The following is a 16,268-nucleotide window of genomic DNA, read 5'->3' on the forward strand; positions in this document are numbered from 1 at the left end:
TTCACACAAAAGAAGCAATACAAAGAGAACAGAATACTTTTTCATACAAGTACGTGGGACAGCAAGCACATATAAGGAATATGCATCGTTGAGGCAAATACTTTAAGTTAAATAGTCGCCAACCTGCCCACCTCATGCAAACAGAGGTCATTTTGAGCCACTGAGAAAATGCACACAGTCACCATTTGCATACTGTAGTTACAAGCTGGACTGGTGTAACAATGTATAAAAAAGTAACTGGAATTCTTCTTTAAAACAAAGACAGACAACACAACAGGCGTGCTTTTTTTTTTTTTTTTTTAATAATGAAAAACAGATATCTGACAATAATATGCTCTCTGCCTATTGTCACACACCTTGGCAGTGAAAAGGACAGCATGCAAAAGATGCTAGTTACATTTTGTTATATTTTGTTCTCCACTCTGGAGAATTAAACAATAAAAAGTACACAGACAGAACTATACAATTACGTTTTATAGTTCCACCACTGTGACTTTTCTTTTATTAGTTAAGCTTCTAAACGACAATGCTGGTTTTACTTGTTTAAGGTACATATTTATGGGGTAAGCCTAGTAGACAGATATCTGCTCTGCCAAAAATTGCACCATATATTCCGAGGATGCAATACCACAAATTTTGTATCTCATCCTAGCACTAGTTTAAAGGCCTCCACCTAAAATCTATACAGGTTTTTAGTCAGGGGGATGATGGAGGGGGGAAAAAAAAAGAAGAACACAACACCACTTATATCTGATACCTCCATTTAGAGCAAGTACTAAAGTTTTTCTTAAGATTGCATTCTCCACCTTTTCTGCTTGTGTGTCAAACTCATATTTTTAATCCAATTACTTCTATGGACAATCCTAAAATACGTAACTGTGAAAGCAGTGAGGTGAGGCGATTAACGGGGAGAAGAAAGAAAAAACAAAACAAAAAAAACTTGTATGTGCACACCCTACCCCATCACTTTCTAAAAAGAAAAAAAAATATATATATAGTAATGACTGAACGTTCCTTAAACTGCATTAGGTGGATAATACAATAGAAAAAAAATATGTAAAGTCCGTTAAAAACAACAAAAAAAACTAAGAAAAAAAATATTTCTATAAATATATCTTAAACCGCAAAGGTCTCAATGCAGTTAATGTTCGTCTCCCAGATTTCATCATCCAAAGGTTCTAAATGTCTCACGAATTGATCTGGACTAGGCTTCTCCTTAGCCACATTGTCATCTTGTCCATTTTGCAGGTCAGATTTAGTATCTGTAATGCTTAATTCTTTGGCATTTCCTGGAGAATGTTCATTTATCACATTATTAGTGCCATCCCGTGATCGGTCAAAAAAGTTATTTTGGCAAATGTACCTTACGCACTGTAAAATCACATTTCTTTCATGACGTACATCCCGTGCCAGCAGCTACAGAAACAAAAATATTTATTTAAATACCAATCAAATAAAGGGACAATAAAGCAACAAGTAGCCCCAAGTTTAAGAAAGAGGGAAAAAACACTTAGACCCATTTTTTTTTTTAGACATGTTATACATCACATAATAGTCTATGTGTGCTTCTTCACGAATAGTCATTTAGACTCAATGGCTTATATCACCAAATACACAAACGGCAGGAGGGTTTGGCTTATCTTAGCAGAAACAGGCCTACGGCATATTTTTGAATCGTCAGAAAAACAGCAAAAGGACAGCAAAGGGAGACAACATACTTCATAAAGGACAATTAAGGAAAATGGACCACACAGAAAAGGTAGCACTTGAAGCAAAGGTGATTGTAGAGTGTATGCTGAACACAGCAGACAGCACTTCCTATACAGGATGGGGTGAAAAGGGGTGTGAACAAGTGCAGATGTGATCACACTACAACTAGGAGCGTAAGGGGAGAATACAGTGTGGATGGAATACATGTTGTTAAAATTTTGGGGCAAGATCAGCAAGAAAATCAGTTAAAGGAGAAGTTCACCTTTGGGAACACGTAACATGTTCCCACTGCTGCAACCAATCCCAACTGCTCTCCCTCTCAGACATCATAAGTGTGGGCATCCGGCTGTGAAAACTTCACAGCCAGGATGAGCACTGCACATGCGCGAGTCATGCTATGCCTCAATGGCTGGGTAATCTTCTGGGACGTCTGACGTGTCCCAGAAGATTGCAGGAAGGGAGGGGGAGAGGAGAACTTCTGCTCGAGTCGCCTAGGTGGCCCTAGTGGAAGTGGGAGCTAGGTACCTGTCAAAAATAAATAAACGACATGCCAAACGTGGCATGTAAGTGGGGGTAAGGAGTCCTTAAAGGGGAAGTTCCGCTTTTGGAAAGCTCTACTTTCGAAACCCATGTACTATATAGCATATACAGTGTGCTTATGTATGTTTATATAGTTCAGTAGTTCACAAAACTCCATGGCCCACTTTAAAGCAAGTTCGCAGTTGCAATGAAATCCTTCTGTCAATGGGCACATCTTTTCTGTAAAAAAAAAAAATCCATTGTTTTATAGTATTGATACAATGCTTTAGCACTGCTAAGGTCTTCGCTTTCAAGGCATGTGCAACTCTGTTGCACTTGCACATTTTATTCCCTCTCACCATCCTGTGGCTCTTAGTTTGTAGAAATGAGACCAATCTACATAGCTGCCTTGCTCTAGTGTCCCTAAAGGCCATTTCCTCCTCCTTTACCCTACTGTTTACTACTTCTGAATTTTTGCATTGTATTTTCTGCTTTTCCAACTCTGCTTATCTCAAGTGCTGCACACCCCAGCTGCCCACCATGTCCCGTCACCAATGGCAGCATACATATATATACTGCATGTCTCACTGTGAGCCTAGGTTCACACTGTAGGGATGCGGGGAAACAGCACGTTTTCAACAGCATCACATCTCTCCCGCAGGCAGTTCACACTGCCCTCTGCAAACCACTCCGGGTGTCAATACAATGAAACCCCCAGATTGGTTCACAGATCGCAGTGCGAACTGTGGATTCAGAGGGGAATCGGATTGCAATGGGTGATAACCATACGAACGATTCCAGGGCAGGGGAAAAAAAAAAAAAAAAGTCCTGCCACCTTTTTTTATGTAAATCCAATACAAATTCAGCCATACAACTGTATGGCTGAACTCGAACTGCACAGACATGGCTTGTGTAAACCCAAGGTTAATGTACTTTGGTGTGAGTTCTAATGTTCAGACTGCATTCTATTCATTGTTTTGGTCCCGCAAGGATGTACAGTTGTTGACGAACTTGGAACATTTTTGAAAGGTTTGGCTGTCGTTTATTTAACGGGCTGTCTGCACGGAACACCTGCACATTCTGTGGACAGATGTACAAAACAGTATTCCCTTGTGAAAAGGAAACTTGTTTTGAGAGAATATGTAGGCTGACATTGCCAATATCGGCTTCTGAAAATGCTAGTTGCCCGTCAATGCTGATCCTGCAACTTCAATTTCTTTTCAGTCACTGGCCAGGAATGTCTATGCAGATCAGGTGTTCTGACATTCTGCATGCTTGTTCTTGGGGTGTGATTTATAAAGTACTGCTAACAGACAAGTTGCATATTCAGAAAGAAGTCAGCAATGGAAGCCTTCACATAACCCTTGGTACAGGTTTCTCTAGGTCTATACTTCTCCAGAACAAAATATACAAGTGATTTTTAAAAACAGAAGTGCCTACAGAAGGTAAAGCCTGCTTAAACAGTGCTTGGATGAATAAAGGAATGAAAGCAGTACAATTTAAAAGGAAATGTGCGAGTGTGTTCTTCTGGGATGTCCAGGACAAGTTGTAATACACAATCAGACATGCAAGTAATGCAGAACAATTGCCGTTACCATTTCCAGAAGAGTAGGTCGATTTCTTGCTTCGGTCGATTTCTGCGACATGTTTTGTCTATAATTGGCCTGACCCCTATTATGTGGTGGCCTGTTTTGAGAACCCATGTGTGATGTCTTAACGGCCTGTTCAGTTTTTATGCTTACTGCTTCAGGATACACTTTTTGTGGATCCTTTGCAAGAATTATTTTGTTGTCTTCTAAAGCTTTAGCCACGGTCTTAAGGGGGAGTTCTGAAACAGAACATAAGGGCAGAGTTCAGCAAAACAGTTTAATGTGATAGGAATAGAGAGCAAATGCAAAATTTAGGATTAAACATCAAAAGAGAGAAGAAGAAAAAAATAAAAATAAAAAAGAGCTAATGCCATGTCATTTGCAAACACAAAAATAACACCAAGTGGGACCTTGCAAGCAAATAGAAAACTTGGACGGAAGTAACCAATTTGTTTCGGATATCTGCCCCCCCCCCCCACCCACCCACTACACTTATAAAGTGCAGATCATGATCACAGATTGCTTGCTTGTGGAAGAACATCTACCCTGCATGAATGATGTTGAGGAGGAAAATGATGAATTAAAGATGCTGATAAAATTGAGGTACCCCATTCACCCACTTAGGTGGAAGTTTTTAGGCTTCCTCCGTGTGAAACTTATAGTCTAGGTGCATTTACAAATAAAAAAATATATATATATACAATTAAAAAAAAAAAAAAAAAAAAAAAAAGTAAAAAACTAAAAAACCTCTGCTGTAAAGAGCAATAGACATTACCCAATAACAGACAAGTTAACCATTACTGTTTTAGACAGAGCAGAAAACAATTTACAATTGTTAATGCATGCTATGCAATCTTATTAAACAAATGGCAATACAAGCCATCTAGTCATGTGTGGATATAAAAGTTCCAGCAGAGGGAGCCAATGCATGGCAGACAGGTTCAAAAAGATCAACTGTGTGAATTTCACATATAAAATACTCAGTCGTTTGTTGTATAACCCAGAGAAAAAAAGGATTCTCATTAAAAGGATAAGTTCACTTTTAAAAAAAATTAATAAAAATGCAAATTTTGTTTTTCTGCAGGGAAAAAAAATAAAATAAATTTGTATTTATTATTTTTTGTAGTAGGAGCCTGGAAAGCATTGCACCAGCGATCAGCACACTTTCAGTTGCTCTGCTTACCTGTACATCTCATACAGGTAAGCCGATACTCCCAGGAAGACTCCCAGGCTGTGTGTGGGCAGACCCCCTCACGACCACGCGGATTTTCAAACAGTGCTGCAGTCATGGTCAGCAGGCAGTGGCTGCAGCACTGGGAGCATGCAACATGTTCCCAAAGGTGAATTTATCCTTTAGGTTTGCATTTACAACACCTAGGGGTACATCACAGTAATTTAGAGTAGTTTGGAGATTAATCCATTTCGGTCATCCTAATTTTAAAATTGCAGTGTCTAGAAAGTTAGCCCAACATTAGGTGCACCAACGATCCGTTATGACTGAATAAATTAAATAATCTTAGAATTGCTATGATGTCTTCCCCTACAGTCACTACCTTTTGTATCACTTGACCCTCCCTCCTAGATTGCAAGCTCCAAAACGAGCAGAGCCCTTCGATTCCTCCTGTATTGAATTGTATTGTAACTGTACTGTCTGCCCTCACATTGTAAAGCACTGCTCAGACTGTTGGTGCTATATAAATCCTCCTGTAGAATGATTATTATTATTAATGTACTCCTATGATTTTTTGAACAGATATAAAAGTCCACTAATAACCTGGTGAACTGCCACCAGCAGCATGTTACGGGACCACATTGTCATATATCCTTGATAAAACGTGTGCATAAAAACAAAGTTTTTTTTTTTGTTGTTTTTTTAAAACACACCAAACACGTGATGTAGCCTTTGTTTAATCAAACACCTCAAAACAAACGATAAGGCTTATTTTTCCACTTTCATTTGGTTGATCAGTGGAAAGTGAGATAGTAATATGCATACCGTCAGGTTCGTTGTCACTGTCTGATGCACTCCCATAACTAGCAATGAGATTACTCAGTCCGGATGTCACCTGCCTCGGAACGACAGTTAAACAATTATTTGTTTTTTCTTCACCACTGTCAGATTCTGAGGATGAGAATAGGCAGGAAAAAAAGAAAAAAAAAATTCTAAATGCAATATAACAACTCGTGGATAAAATCAATAAAAAAAAAAAAAAAAAAAAAAAAAAAAAAAAAGAAGGTTTTGTTAGCTCTGGATACAACGGTGCAAACTAGAACATCTAAACGCTTTAAAATAAAGACTGTCCCTGTGTACCTATCCAAAATGCATTTGCCCCTGCAGCCATCTGAGCCATTGCCGAGCGGCACTTAATATCATAAACAGAGCGTGGGTTACATATGTGTCAGGCACAAGGACCAAGAAGGTTTTTTTAGAGCCAACGTGAGACAGGTAGTCCACTCAGCAAAGGGAGGGAACCAGGGAGTTGCCTTTTGGAGAAGTATATTATATTAATTAATTAAAAAAAAAAAAAAAATGCTAGAGAGAAGACTGTAAACCTTTGCATGTAAAAATCCTCCCAGAATATAAATGGAGGGATACCATCCTGCACAAGCCAAGCTGGAGCACATGGGAAGCGAAGGTAAAACTCTGCAATGGGGCATAGATGGCAAAATTCTGGTAGGCATTATAGCCCTCTTTTTCTCAATCCAAAATGAAAAAAAATAAATAAAAAAAAGGAGGTTTTGCCCATAGTGCTACTTTAAAATGGAAGTAAACCCTTCCAAACAACTTTGACCTACAGGTAAGCCTAGATTAAGGCTTACCTGTAGGTCCAAGTAATATCTCCTAAACCTATATGGTTTAGGAGATATTTGCCCGAAAATGGGCACCGCTGTCTACGGCGCATGCGCCGTAGACAGCGGCGCGCAGGCGCACTAAATGCGGCAAGTCCAAGAATGGATTTGCCAAATTTGTCTACTCCCGTGCGCATGCGCGGGAGTGACGTCATCGCGGCTCCGGCGAATGGCAGCGTCGGAGCTCCGAGACGCGACTCCCGTGCGCATGCGCGGGAGTGACGTCATCGCGGCTTCTCCGCTGTCATTCGTCGGAGCTGCGAGAGACGCCACAACCAAGATGGATGCGGCGGACTACAGGTAACAGCGGCGACTTCGCTGGCTCCTGTGTCAGGTAAGTGACACATAATGAGCTACTATGCGATGCATAGTAGTCCATTATGCTTTACCTTTGCAGGGAAAAAAAGAGGAAGTAAACCCATCAGGGTTTACTTCCTCTTTAAGTAAATAAGTAAATCAGCCTCAGTATAGAATTCAATTATTCCCTGGAGTTAAAATGATCTGATTTACCAATTTGTAAAATTTTACATTCTTTTGGAACCCAAATTCCAAAGAAGTTGGGACACTGTAAAATCTACATAAAAAAATAAATAAATAACCCACAATTCAATGACATGCAAATTTCATAAACCCATACAAAAGAAAACATTACAATGTTTAAACTGAAAAAAATAAAAAGGTAAATATGAAATTGAGGGAAGCAACACGTCTCCAAAAAGGAAGTTTCATTTGGGCCTGAAAAAACACCACTAATAAAAGAGAGAAACCTTAAAGTAATGAATGGAAGTCTTGCGCTTCCCAGCTTTACAAAACATCAACACGCTGCATCCTTAATAAGGATAATAGATTGGTACCATAATGTAAAAGATAAGCAATGGGTAACCAGAGAGGAAAATATAGGCCTACAACTTAAATCTCTCCCATGGATTAAACCTCAGCTTCGGCCTGAGAAAAAGGAATGAACCATCTTTGTATCATCAACTTTAAAAATATGGGATACAGTATTTATTGAAAAAGGGATGACTCTCCACAATGATTGGTCCAATGACCCCGTTCTCCAATCTTCAATTTCCACCAGAACTGGTAGGTACACATTTTATTAAATGGAACAGGTCAGAGAACACAAGAATAGTTCAGATCCTAGAAGTCAAACTTCCGTGATTGCTAGACATGGAGTCTGAATATAAAGACAAATGGATGCAGTATTATCAATTAAGTGCAAATATTGAATCAAAGATAAAACCTTTATTGATTGATAGACCACAAACTAGTTTTGAACAACTGCTAGTAGAGGAACGAAGACCGACCCATAAATTGTTCATCATATAGAAAATTTTACTTCCCTCTGGCCCCCTGAATGAATTAGTATGAATGGGAAAATGAAATAAGAGTGTTCGATTCCATTACTAGAATAGGAAAAAGGCATTTTCCTGTCAATTGTCTGATGTGTCCATCATAATGTTGTGGTAAAAATCGCAGATCGCCACCATTACTAGTAAAAAAAATACTATAAATCTATCCCCTATTTTGTAGATGCTATAACTTTTGCACAAACCAATCAATATATACGCTTATTGCGATTTTTACCAAAAATATGTAGAAGAATACAGATCAGCCTAAACTGAGAATTTTAAAAAAAGCTATAAACACGGGGATATTTATTATAGCAAATAGGACAAAAATAGTGTTTTTTTTCATAATTGTCGCTCTTTTTTGTTTATACTGCAAAAAATAAAAAACTAGAGGTGATGAAACACCACCAAAAGAAAGTGCTATTTGTGGGGGGGGGGGGAGAGAGACAAAAACTTTAATTTTGTTTGGGTGCAGCGTCGCGCGACTGTGCAATTGCCAGTTAAAGTGACGCAGTGCCAAATCGCATAAAATGGCTAGGTCATTCAGTACCCAAATCTTCCAGGGCTGAGGTGGTTAATTAAGGCTAAGAAAAAAAAAAAAAAAAAAGGAGGTGCCAAAAATATGGCAATAAGAAGAGTTTTGGTTCTCGACAAACATGATACAATACTTATGAAAGGGAACGTACCGCCCCATGGAAATGTTGGAGTTGCTTCCCCCCCCCCCTTTCATTTTTTTGATTTAATTATCTGATTTAGTGTTATTGTTGTGGGATGATTGGAATAGGGGAAAATAAATGAGGTTCTATGTAAATGACAAAGGAAAGATGGAATGATATAGAAAGGGAAGATAGAAAATGGACATAAGGAATTATTGCCCTTTGACAGGGACACAGGATACTATTTATAAAAGTAAGGTATATGAATGTATATGTATAAATTGTATATAAAAACTAATAAAAAGAGATTGAACACAAAATTGCAAGGTAAAGCTTTATCATGCAAAGATGAAGCCATATCTGAACATGATCCAGAAATGCTGCCATCTCCTCTGGACTTTGGCTCACTTAAAATGGTCTGCTGAAAAGTGGAAAAATATTCTGTGGTCAGAATATTCAAAATTTGATATTCCTTTTTGGCAACAATGGGAGCCATGTCCTCCGGACTAAAGAGGAGAGGGATCTTTCGGCTTATCAGCACCCATTTCATGATCCTATATCCCTGATGGTACGGAAGTGCATTAGTGTGTATGAAATGGGCAGCTTGCATAGCTGGAAAGGTACCATATTTTCCGGCGTATAAGACTACCTTTTTCACTTTATAAAAAAATAAAAATAAATAAACGCCAAAAAGTGGGGGTCATCTTAGACACCAGCCGCCAGATGGATTTCAGCCCGCCGGACGCACGCTGAATGTGCGTTAATACTGTATATATAAAGTTTACACCGCTGAACCAATCCCGGCGAGCGATGTATTCTATTAAACGAATACAGACTCTGCTCGGATTGGAGTAACAACCTCCGCCAATCCGAGCAGGCTACATACAGTGAGTCAGAGAGGCGCGGGCTGATGTCACAGCCTCTGCCAATCCGAGCAGGCTTTGTAATCATTAATAGATTAAGAAAATACATCGCTCGCCGTGATTGGCTCAGCAGTGTACCTAGCGCTACTGTACATGCAGTATTACTGCACATCCCTCTCCAGATCTACCCTTAATACAATATGATTTCTGGTGCTTTGGAGGAGAGGATTCACTGACCAACGTTGCTGGCTATTGTTGCTGCCTAGTAATTGAGGGATCTCTGGGACTTTTAGTTCACCAGTTTCCTTTTTGATTGCATAACAGTGATAATACAGTAGTAATACCTGACACATTACAATACCTGACAGATTTCAGATTAGTGTGAAATGACTGATAGACAGGACCCCATCATGGCTCCAGCAAGAAGAAAGAAACATGAAGCCAGTTTCAAGCTCAAAGTTGTAAACTTTGCCAAGGAATAGAATAACTGCGCTATTGCAAGATAATATGGAGTAACAGAAAAGATGGTCCAAGACTGGAAAGCAAACTAAGATGCATTAAAGCATATGCCAAGGGTTAAGTGTGCATTAAGAAGAGGCACCCCACATTGGTCAGAACTTTAAAAGCATGTAGCAGACATGGTGCGTTAGCATTGTCACAATGGTTTTGTAGTGACAGGAAATATATGGATTTTTGCACTTCAGTGGGACAAATGTAACCCAGATCACAGCAAAGGATTCAAAGCCACTATATCCTGGTGTAGGAGGTTCTTGGAAAGGCATGATCTGGTACTGAGGCAAAAGACCAAAATAGCACAAAAATTACCTGCAGATCTCGACGGCAAAGTAAGTAATTTTCATCGATATGTAATACAACAGCGCAAGAAACACAGCTATGCATTAAGTCAAATCGGAAATATGGAAGAAACTCTGAATTTCGATATGGCTGGAAATAAAATGGTCAATTCAAAAGGTGCAAAAGCTGTGTTAATTAAAACAGGAAATGAAAAGTACAGTTTTACAGTGGTAGCAGCATGTACAGCTGATGGCACCAAACTAAGACCAATGATTATTTTTAAAAGAAAACAATGCCGAAAATCAAGTTCCCTGTTGGAGTTTTGGTACATGTGAATGAAAGGCTGGATGGATGAAGGGGTAAAGCTATGGCTTGAAAATGTACGGGAGTAGGTGTATGGAGTAGGTGACGAGGTGGAATGTGTCGAGAATTGGTGTGGGATATGTTCAGGGCTCATTTAACTCCCAGAACAAAGGAAAAGGCTCACAAGAATAAACACAGATGCAGTGGTTATTTCTGCAGGATTGACATCGTTTGTCCAGCCACTGAATGTGTGCCTAAACAAGCCATTTAAAGATCGCATTTGAGAACAGAGGAATGAGTGGATGGTTAGCGGCGAAAGGTCATTCACAAGAGGAGGAAACGTGTGCTCCACAGTTGGATGTTTTGTGCAACTTTGTCATAAAAGCCTGGAATGATATTGATGCAGAAAAAGTAATCAAGTCTTTCAAGAAGTGTGGCATATCAAATTCATTGGATGGTGTGGAGGACGACTACTTGTGGCAAGATGAAGGAGAAGCCGAAGCTGAAGCCACACCATCCAATTTGGAATTAGATCCATATGAGGGACGGTCTGAATTTATGATGTCAGAGGATGAACATTAGGATTTTGAAGGATTTTAAGGACTAGCATAACCACTTTAATTAAAATTACATTTGATGTTAGGTCTGATTTTTTTTTTTTTTTTTTTTTTTTTTTTTTAAATGGTGTTGCCTCAGAATGGGGAGGGTAGTCTTCTACTGCGAGTATAGCCCAAAACCTACATTTTCACTGGAAAAATAGTGGGTTGTCTTATACGCCCAGTCGCCTTATACGCTGGCAAATACGGCAAAAATATTGTGCACTGCAAATACAATTGTTCTAGATGGGGGGGGGGGGGGGGGGGGCGGGGGCTCTGAAATATGGGAAAGCTATGCCGATTTCTATCATCCAATCATGTACAAGCAAAAATGAAGTTTGTTTTCTTTTTCCACACATGTGATTAAGTATTCTTTGCAATGTGAAGCTTTACTTCATTTACTAAGCTCTGGAGCAAATGCACTTGACTTTAGTAAATCAACCTGAATGTATTTTTCAGGGAAGGCATACGTTTCAGGCCAATGCTAAAACGCATTCTGCATCTATGACAACAGCATGGCTTTGTAGTAAAAGAGTCCAGGTGCTTAACTGGCCTGCCTGCAATCCAGACCTTTCACCAATTGGAAATATTTGGCACATCTTAAAACAAAAAAAATACAACAGACGACCCAGAACTGTTGAGCAGTTAGAATCCTACGTGTGGTAAAAATTGGACAACATTCTTCTCTAAAAACTTCAGCAACCGGTCTCTGTTGGCAGTATTGTTCAAAGAAGGGGGGACGCTACACCCTGATAAACACGGCCTTTTCCCAACTTTTTAGAGACATGTTTCTGCCATCAATTTCAAAATTACCTTAATTTATTTTTATTTTTTTTAAATGGTAAATTTTTTCAGGTTTAAACATTTGATGCGTTTTCTATTGTGAATAAAATATGGGTTTAGGAGATTTTTTTTTTATGTAGATTTAACACAGCGTTCCAATTTTTTGGGCATTGTGGTTGTACTTGGTCAACAAGCCAACCAACTGCAGAGCATTCACACAGTATTAAACCCAAAACCTGTAATATATTGCAGCTTACCATTCACTAGATGTGGTGGCTGCATTCGTTTTCTTTATGTTATTTTCACCTGGTGATCTGGCCAGTAACACACCTCTTGAATTAGAGTGCCTACACTCTGGCTGAAGGAGCAACAGACAAGGCTTTGGAAAGCAGCATTGTCAGTCCGGGGGTAGGGGAGTGTTAGATGGATCAGCAGATTTAGACATGATAAACAAATTGAAGCCAAATTCCTGATTACATTTTTTTAAGTAGTAAGGACTTGGCGGGGATTATACCCCCTGTGGCACTTGATGGGTGGGCGGTACCGCCTGCCGAGCTCAACCCAATCAAGTGAATGGTGCCATTCAAGTAATTGGTCTTGAAATTAGGGGGTTAAAACAGGGAGGTGTGAAAATTATACAAACGCCTCCTCACCGCCTGTCTACTATTGTGTGAAGAGCAATCAAAACGCAGACGGCGCCTCAGACAGCAAAACAAGACTAAACGAGGTCTTACAGCAACACTTTTTTCCTTTTGGGATAAAAGCGGATCATTGTAAGAACCCTTATCAGTGGTAAATGGTTCCCCTCACTCACCTAACTGCTACATCTGCAGGACAGACTGGTCTGTTAAAAAACAGACTTATTGGCAGGATCATTTTTTCCTTTTATTGGTTGAACTAGACGGACTTGTCTTTTTGCAACAAGACTAATTCTGTATGATGAAAATAAAAGCAAGAAAACCTAAAAAGAAATCTAACGCAGCCATCATAACTAAGAACATGTAAGTTGCAATATAAGAAATGTTTGCTTTTGGATTTTATACTACTTTCATTTTAAATGTACGTGGTCAAAAAAAAAAAAAAAAAAAACAAACAAACACACGGTACAAAAAATAAAAAGGGAACACAACTAGTAAAAGAAAAAAAGAAAGAAAAACAACAAAAAAAAAAAGAAGTGTATATTTTCCATTACAAAGGGCAGATTATTCCATTACATTGTTCCAGTAATAAACAAACTTATAAAGCAGTATCAAATTAGCTTGTATATTAAGCCAGAATTAAGGAACATCTTCAACCCTGAGAACAGGGGGGTTGTTTTTACTAAAGGCAAATCCACTGTGCACTACAAGTGCAGTCGCTGTAGATCTGAGGGGGACAAGCAAGGAAAATAGAAAACAGCATGATTGGATGATAGAAACCAGCAGAGCATTCTCTCAGATCTACAGTGACTGCACTTCCAAGTGCACGGTGGATTTGCCTTTAGTAAATCAACCCCATAATCTTCTAAGCCCTTGTACACACTGTTGGAGAATCCGTCGGAATGTGTCCTATCGGACCGTGTTGTCGGATAATCCGACTGTGTGGTATGCATCGGACTGATTCCGTCGGACCCAATTTTCCAACATGTTGGAAATATTTCCCGACCAACTGGTTCGATCGGACATACTCCGATCATGTGTAGAAAATTTTGATCTGACCAAGTGCCACGCATGCTCAGATCAAATTCCTACATCAAAGCTATTGGCTACTAGCCTGAACGTAATCCCATCGTAACGAAATTACGTCATCACGTTCTGAATGATCAAATTTTTCGACAACTTAGTCCGACCGTGTGTATGCAACAGTTTCGGACAAGATCCGACGGACAAAATCCGACGGACAAAATCCGACGGACAAAATCCGACGGACAAAATCCGACGGACAAAATCCGACGGATTTGGTTGTCGAAATCTCCGACCGAGTGTACAGGGGCTAAGAGTGCCTACTGAACAAATATCTGAGTCACAAATGTAGCAAGAGGCAAAAGACTTTCATACCATTAGGTATAGAGCTGCACACTTTCTGCAAAGAAACCACTAAATGTACCTTTCCTCGTAATTTAAGTGAGCATCCCACATTCTATTATAAATCAAAAGAAAAGCCGATGACAATTATAGCTTCCCATTTCACAACAAATACAAAGTGATCAATCAGCCCTGGTTCACACCAGTGCAGCTTGAAATTTGCCCTACTTCAGCACGATTTCAAAGCGGTCCAATCACTGCGATTTTTATTTGTAATTCCATTGTGGCTTGCAATTTCATTTAACAGAAGTCGATGGAAGTCACAATAAAATCACAGGAAAAGTAATGCAGGAGTCTTTTTCAAAGTGACTGCGACTTGAGTCGCAATGATTTTAATGGTTCAATTGCTGCAAATGGGGTGCAACTTGTCATGCAATTTTGACCTGACAAATCACACAGTACACTAGTTGTACATGTTCTACCACTAATACTTTTCTGTTTTATAAAAACAAACGGGGTAACCTTACCTGGGCCACTGCCTACCAGCATATCCAGAGGGTTTGCAGCGTTCGCACTTCTGTGACTGTTTACTTTCTTCTCAGAGGCATCTTCATTTTTAGTTTCCACCCACTCAGCCTTTTGTCTCTCATTTCCCCTACACATTTTTCGGCCTTTTTGCTTTTTGTGTTTCCAAGATCGCTTATTTTTAGAGCAGCCCGTTTGATCAGTCCTCTTTCCCTTAAACTTTCTAAAGAAAAAAAAAAAAAAGGAATTTTGGGTCGTTATTTGCCATTTTTTTCCCCCTATAGTTATACAATTTATAAATTTTTATAACAATTTTATATAGTCGATTCCCACAATCAGGAACAGAATCTAGAGTTGATGATGATTATTTTTTTTAAACACACATTTTGGCCTTCTGGGTACATTCACATCAGCCGCAGTGTTAGAATGCAGAGGCTAGTGTGCAGTGGCAAGACAGCAGTGCCAACGTGCCGCACGATTATGGTTCACATGGGTTACATTGCCCATGTAAACATTACATTCTTTACATGGGCACAGCCTGCAGTAATTTGGCAGCAATGAGTACGGAAAGGCTCTTTGCATGGATCGGAAATTGAGCATCGGTAGTTGGGGGGGGGGGGGGGGGCAAAAAGCTGTGTGGGAGACCAGATGAGGTGAATAAAAAGCAGGGCGACAGTCTTGAACACGAAGTATTAAAGTGCATTAAGGCCGCCCATTCACTTTGAGAGCGCACCTTAGTGCATGGAAAAGAAGGAATATTTTTTTTTGCAATGTACCACAATGCATAGAAGGCGCTTTTCCAACTAATGTAATAATACATTGGAGTACGCCAAAATTACATAAATGCAAATGGGTCCACAAGAACTCCAAATCAAGAAGGAAGTGTATTATCATAAATAAATGGAATTACATCTTTCTTTACTATATGCCAGTCAAAAAAAAAAAAAAAAAAAAATGAAACACTGAGGCAACATTTAAATGAAATGGCAATAAGGAATACGGCAGGATAAAACATTTCCTGGCAGTATCAGCAAAAGATATGTTATCGTTATGGGAGCAAGGAATATACAACAAGCCATTTTTTCTTTATCTCGCTACTTCATGCCCTCACTCCCATCAGATAAAAGAATTGTAGCAATCACTGCAGCTGCTATCTAATTTAATACCAACCCAAACTCAGCCGTCTTCAGCACCTCTCCTCGCTCTACTTTTTCTTTCTGGAGCTGATGTTTTCGTGCAATGTTCTGCAATGTCGGGTAGTTTCTGCAGTTAAAAAAAAAAAAAATAACTCAGTTATGCTAATGCCTGTAGGATTTGGCATTGGTGAAGAAAACAAACAGACACAATAAAAAGGACAAATGTAAATACAAGTTACGGTTTCAAACAATTCTGATGCGTTTCAATGTCAATACATACAATGTCAGGTATGTTAGCAGAAACAGTTCTCTTTCTATCAGAAATTAAATAGTCTCCAAAAGTCATGGATTAACTAGTTTGTGTGCTCAGAACCCCTGCTCTTGTAAGAAAAAGGGGGTGTGTATACACAGTTGTGCTCATAAGTTTATATACCCTCGCAGAATGATATTTATGATTTCTTGGGCATTTTTCAGAGGAAATGATAACACAAAAACTCTTTCACTCATGGCTAGTGTTTGCCTGCAGCCATTTATTATCAATCAACTGTATTTACTATTTTTTAAATCATAATATGTTATCATTCATAT

The 16,268-nt window shown here is 39.1% G+C and overlaps 1 protein-coding gene across 1 annotated transcript in view; it reads right to left on the reverse strand.

Annotated features, from left to right (window-relative positions):
• Positions 1-275: 275 nt before the first annotated feature.
• Positions 276-16,268, reverse strand: part of NUFIP1 (nuclear FMR1 interacting protein 1) — a 51,639-nt gene continuing 35,646 nt past the window's right edge. The window contains exons 6-10 of the mRNA XM_077483216.1: positions 15,715-15,807; positions 14,547-14,767; positions 5,815-5,940; positions 3,825-4,057; positions 276-1,416 (exon numbers count right to left, since the gene is read on the reverse strand). Coding sequence (XP_077339342.1) covers positions 1,117-1,416; positions 3,825-4,057; positions 5,815-5,940; positions 14,547-14,767; positions 15,715-15,807 — 973 coding nt within the window. The 3' untranslated portion in view covers positions 276-1,116. The remainder of the gene's footprint in view (positions 1,417-3,824; positions 4,058-5,814; positions 5,941-14,546; positions 14,768-15,714; positions 15,808-16,268) is intronic.

The sequence above is a fragment of the Lithobates pipiens genome, unplaced genomic scaffold (genome assembly GCF_037356315.1).
Source record: "Lithobates pipiens isolate NorthernLeopardFrog02 unplaced genomic scaffold, aLitPip1_a1.2 Scaffold_16, whole genome shotgun sequence".
Lineage (NCBI taxonomy): Eukaryota > Metazoa > Chordata > Amphibia > Anura > Ranidae > Lithobates > Lithobates pipiens.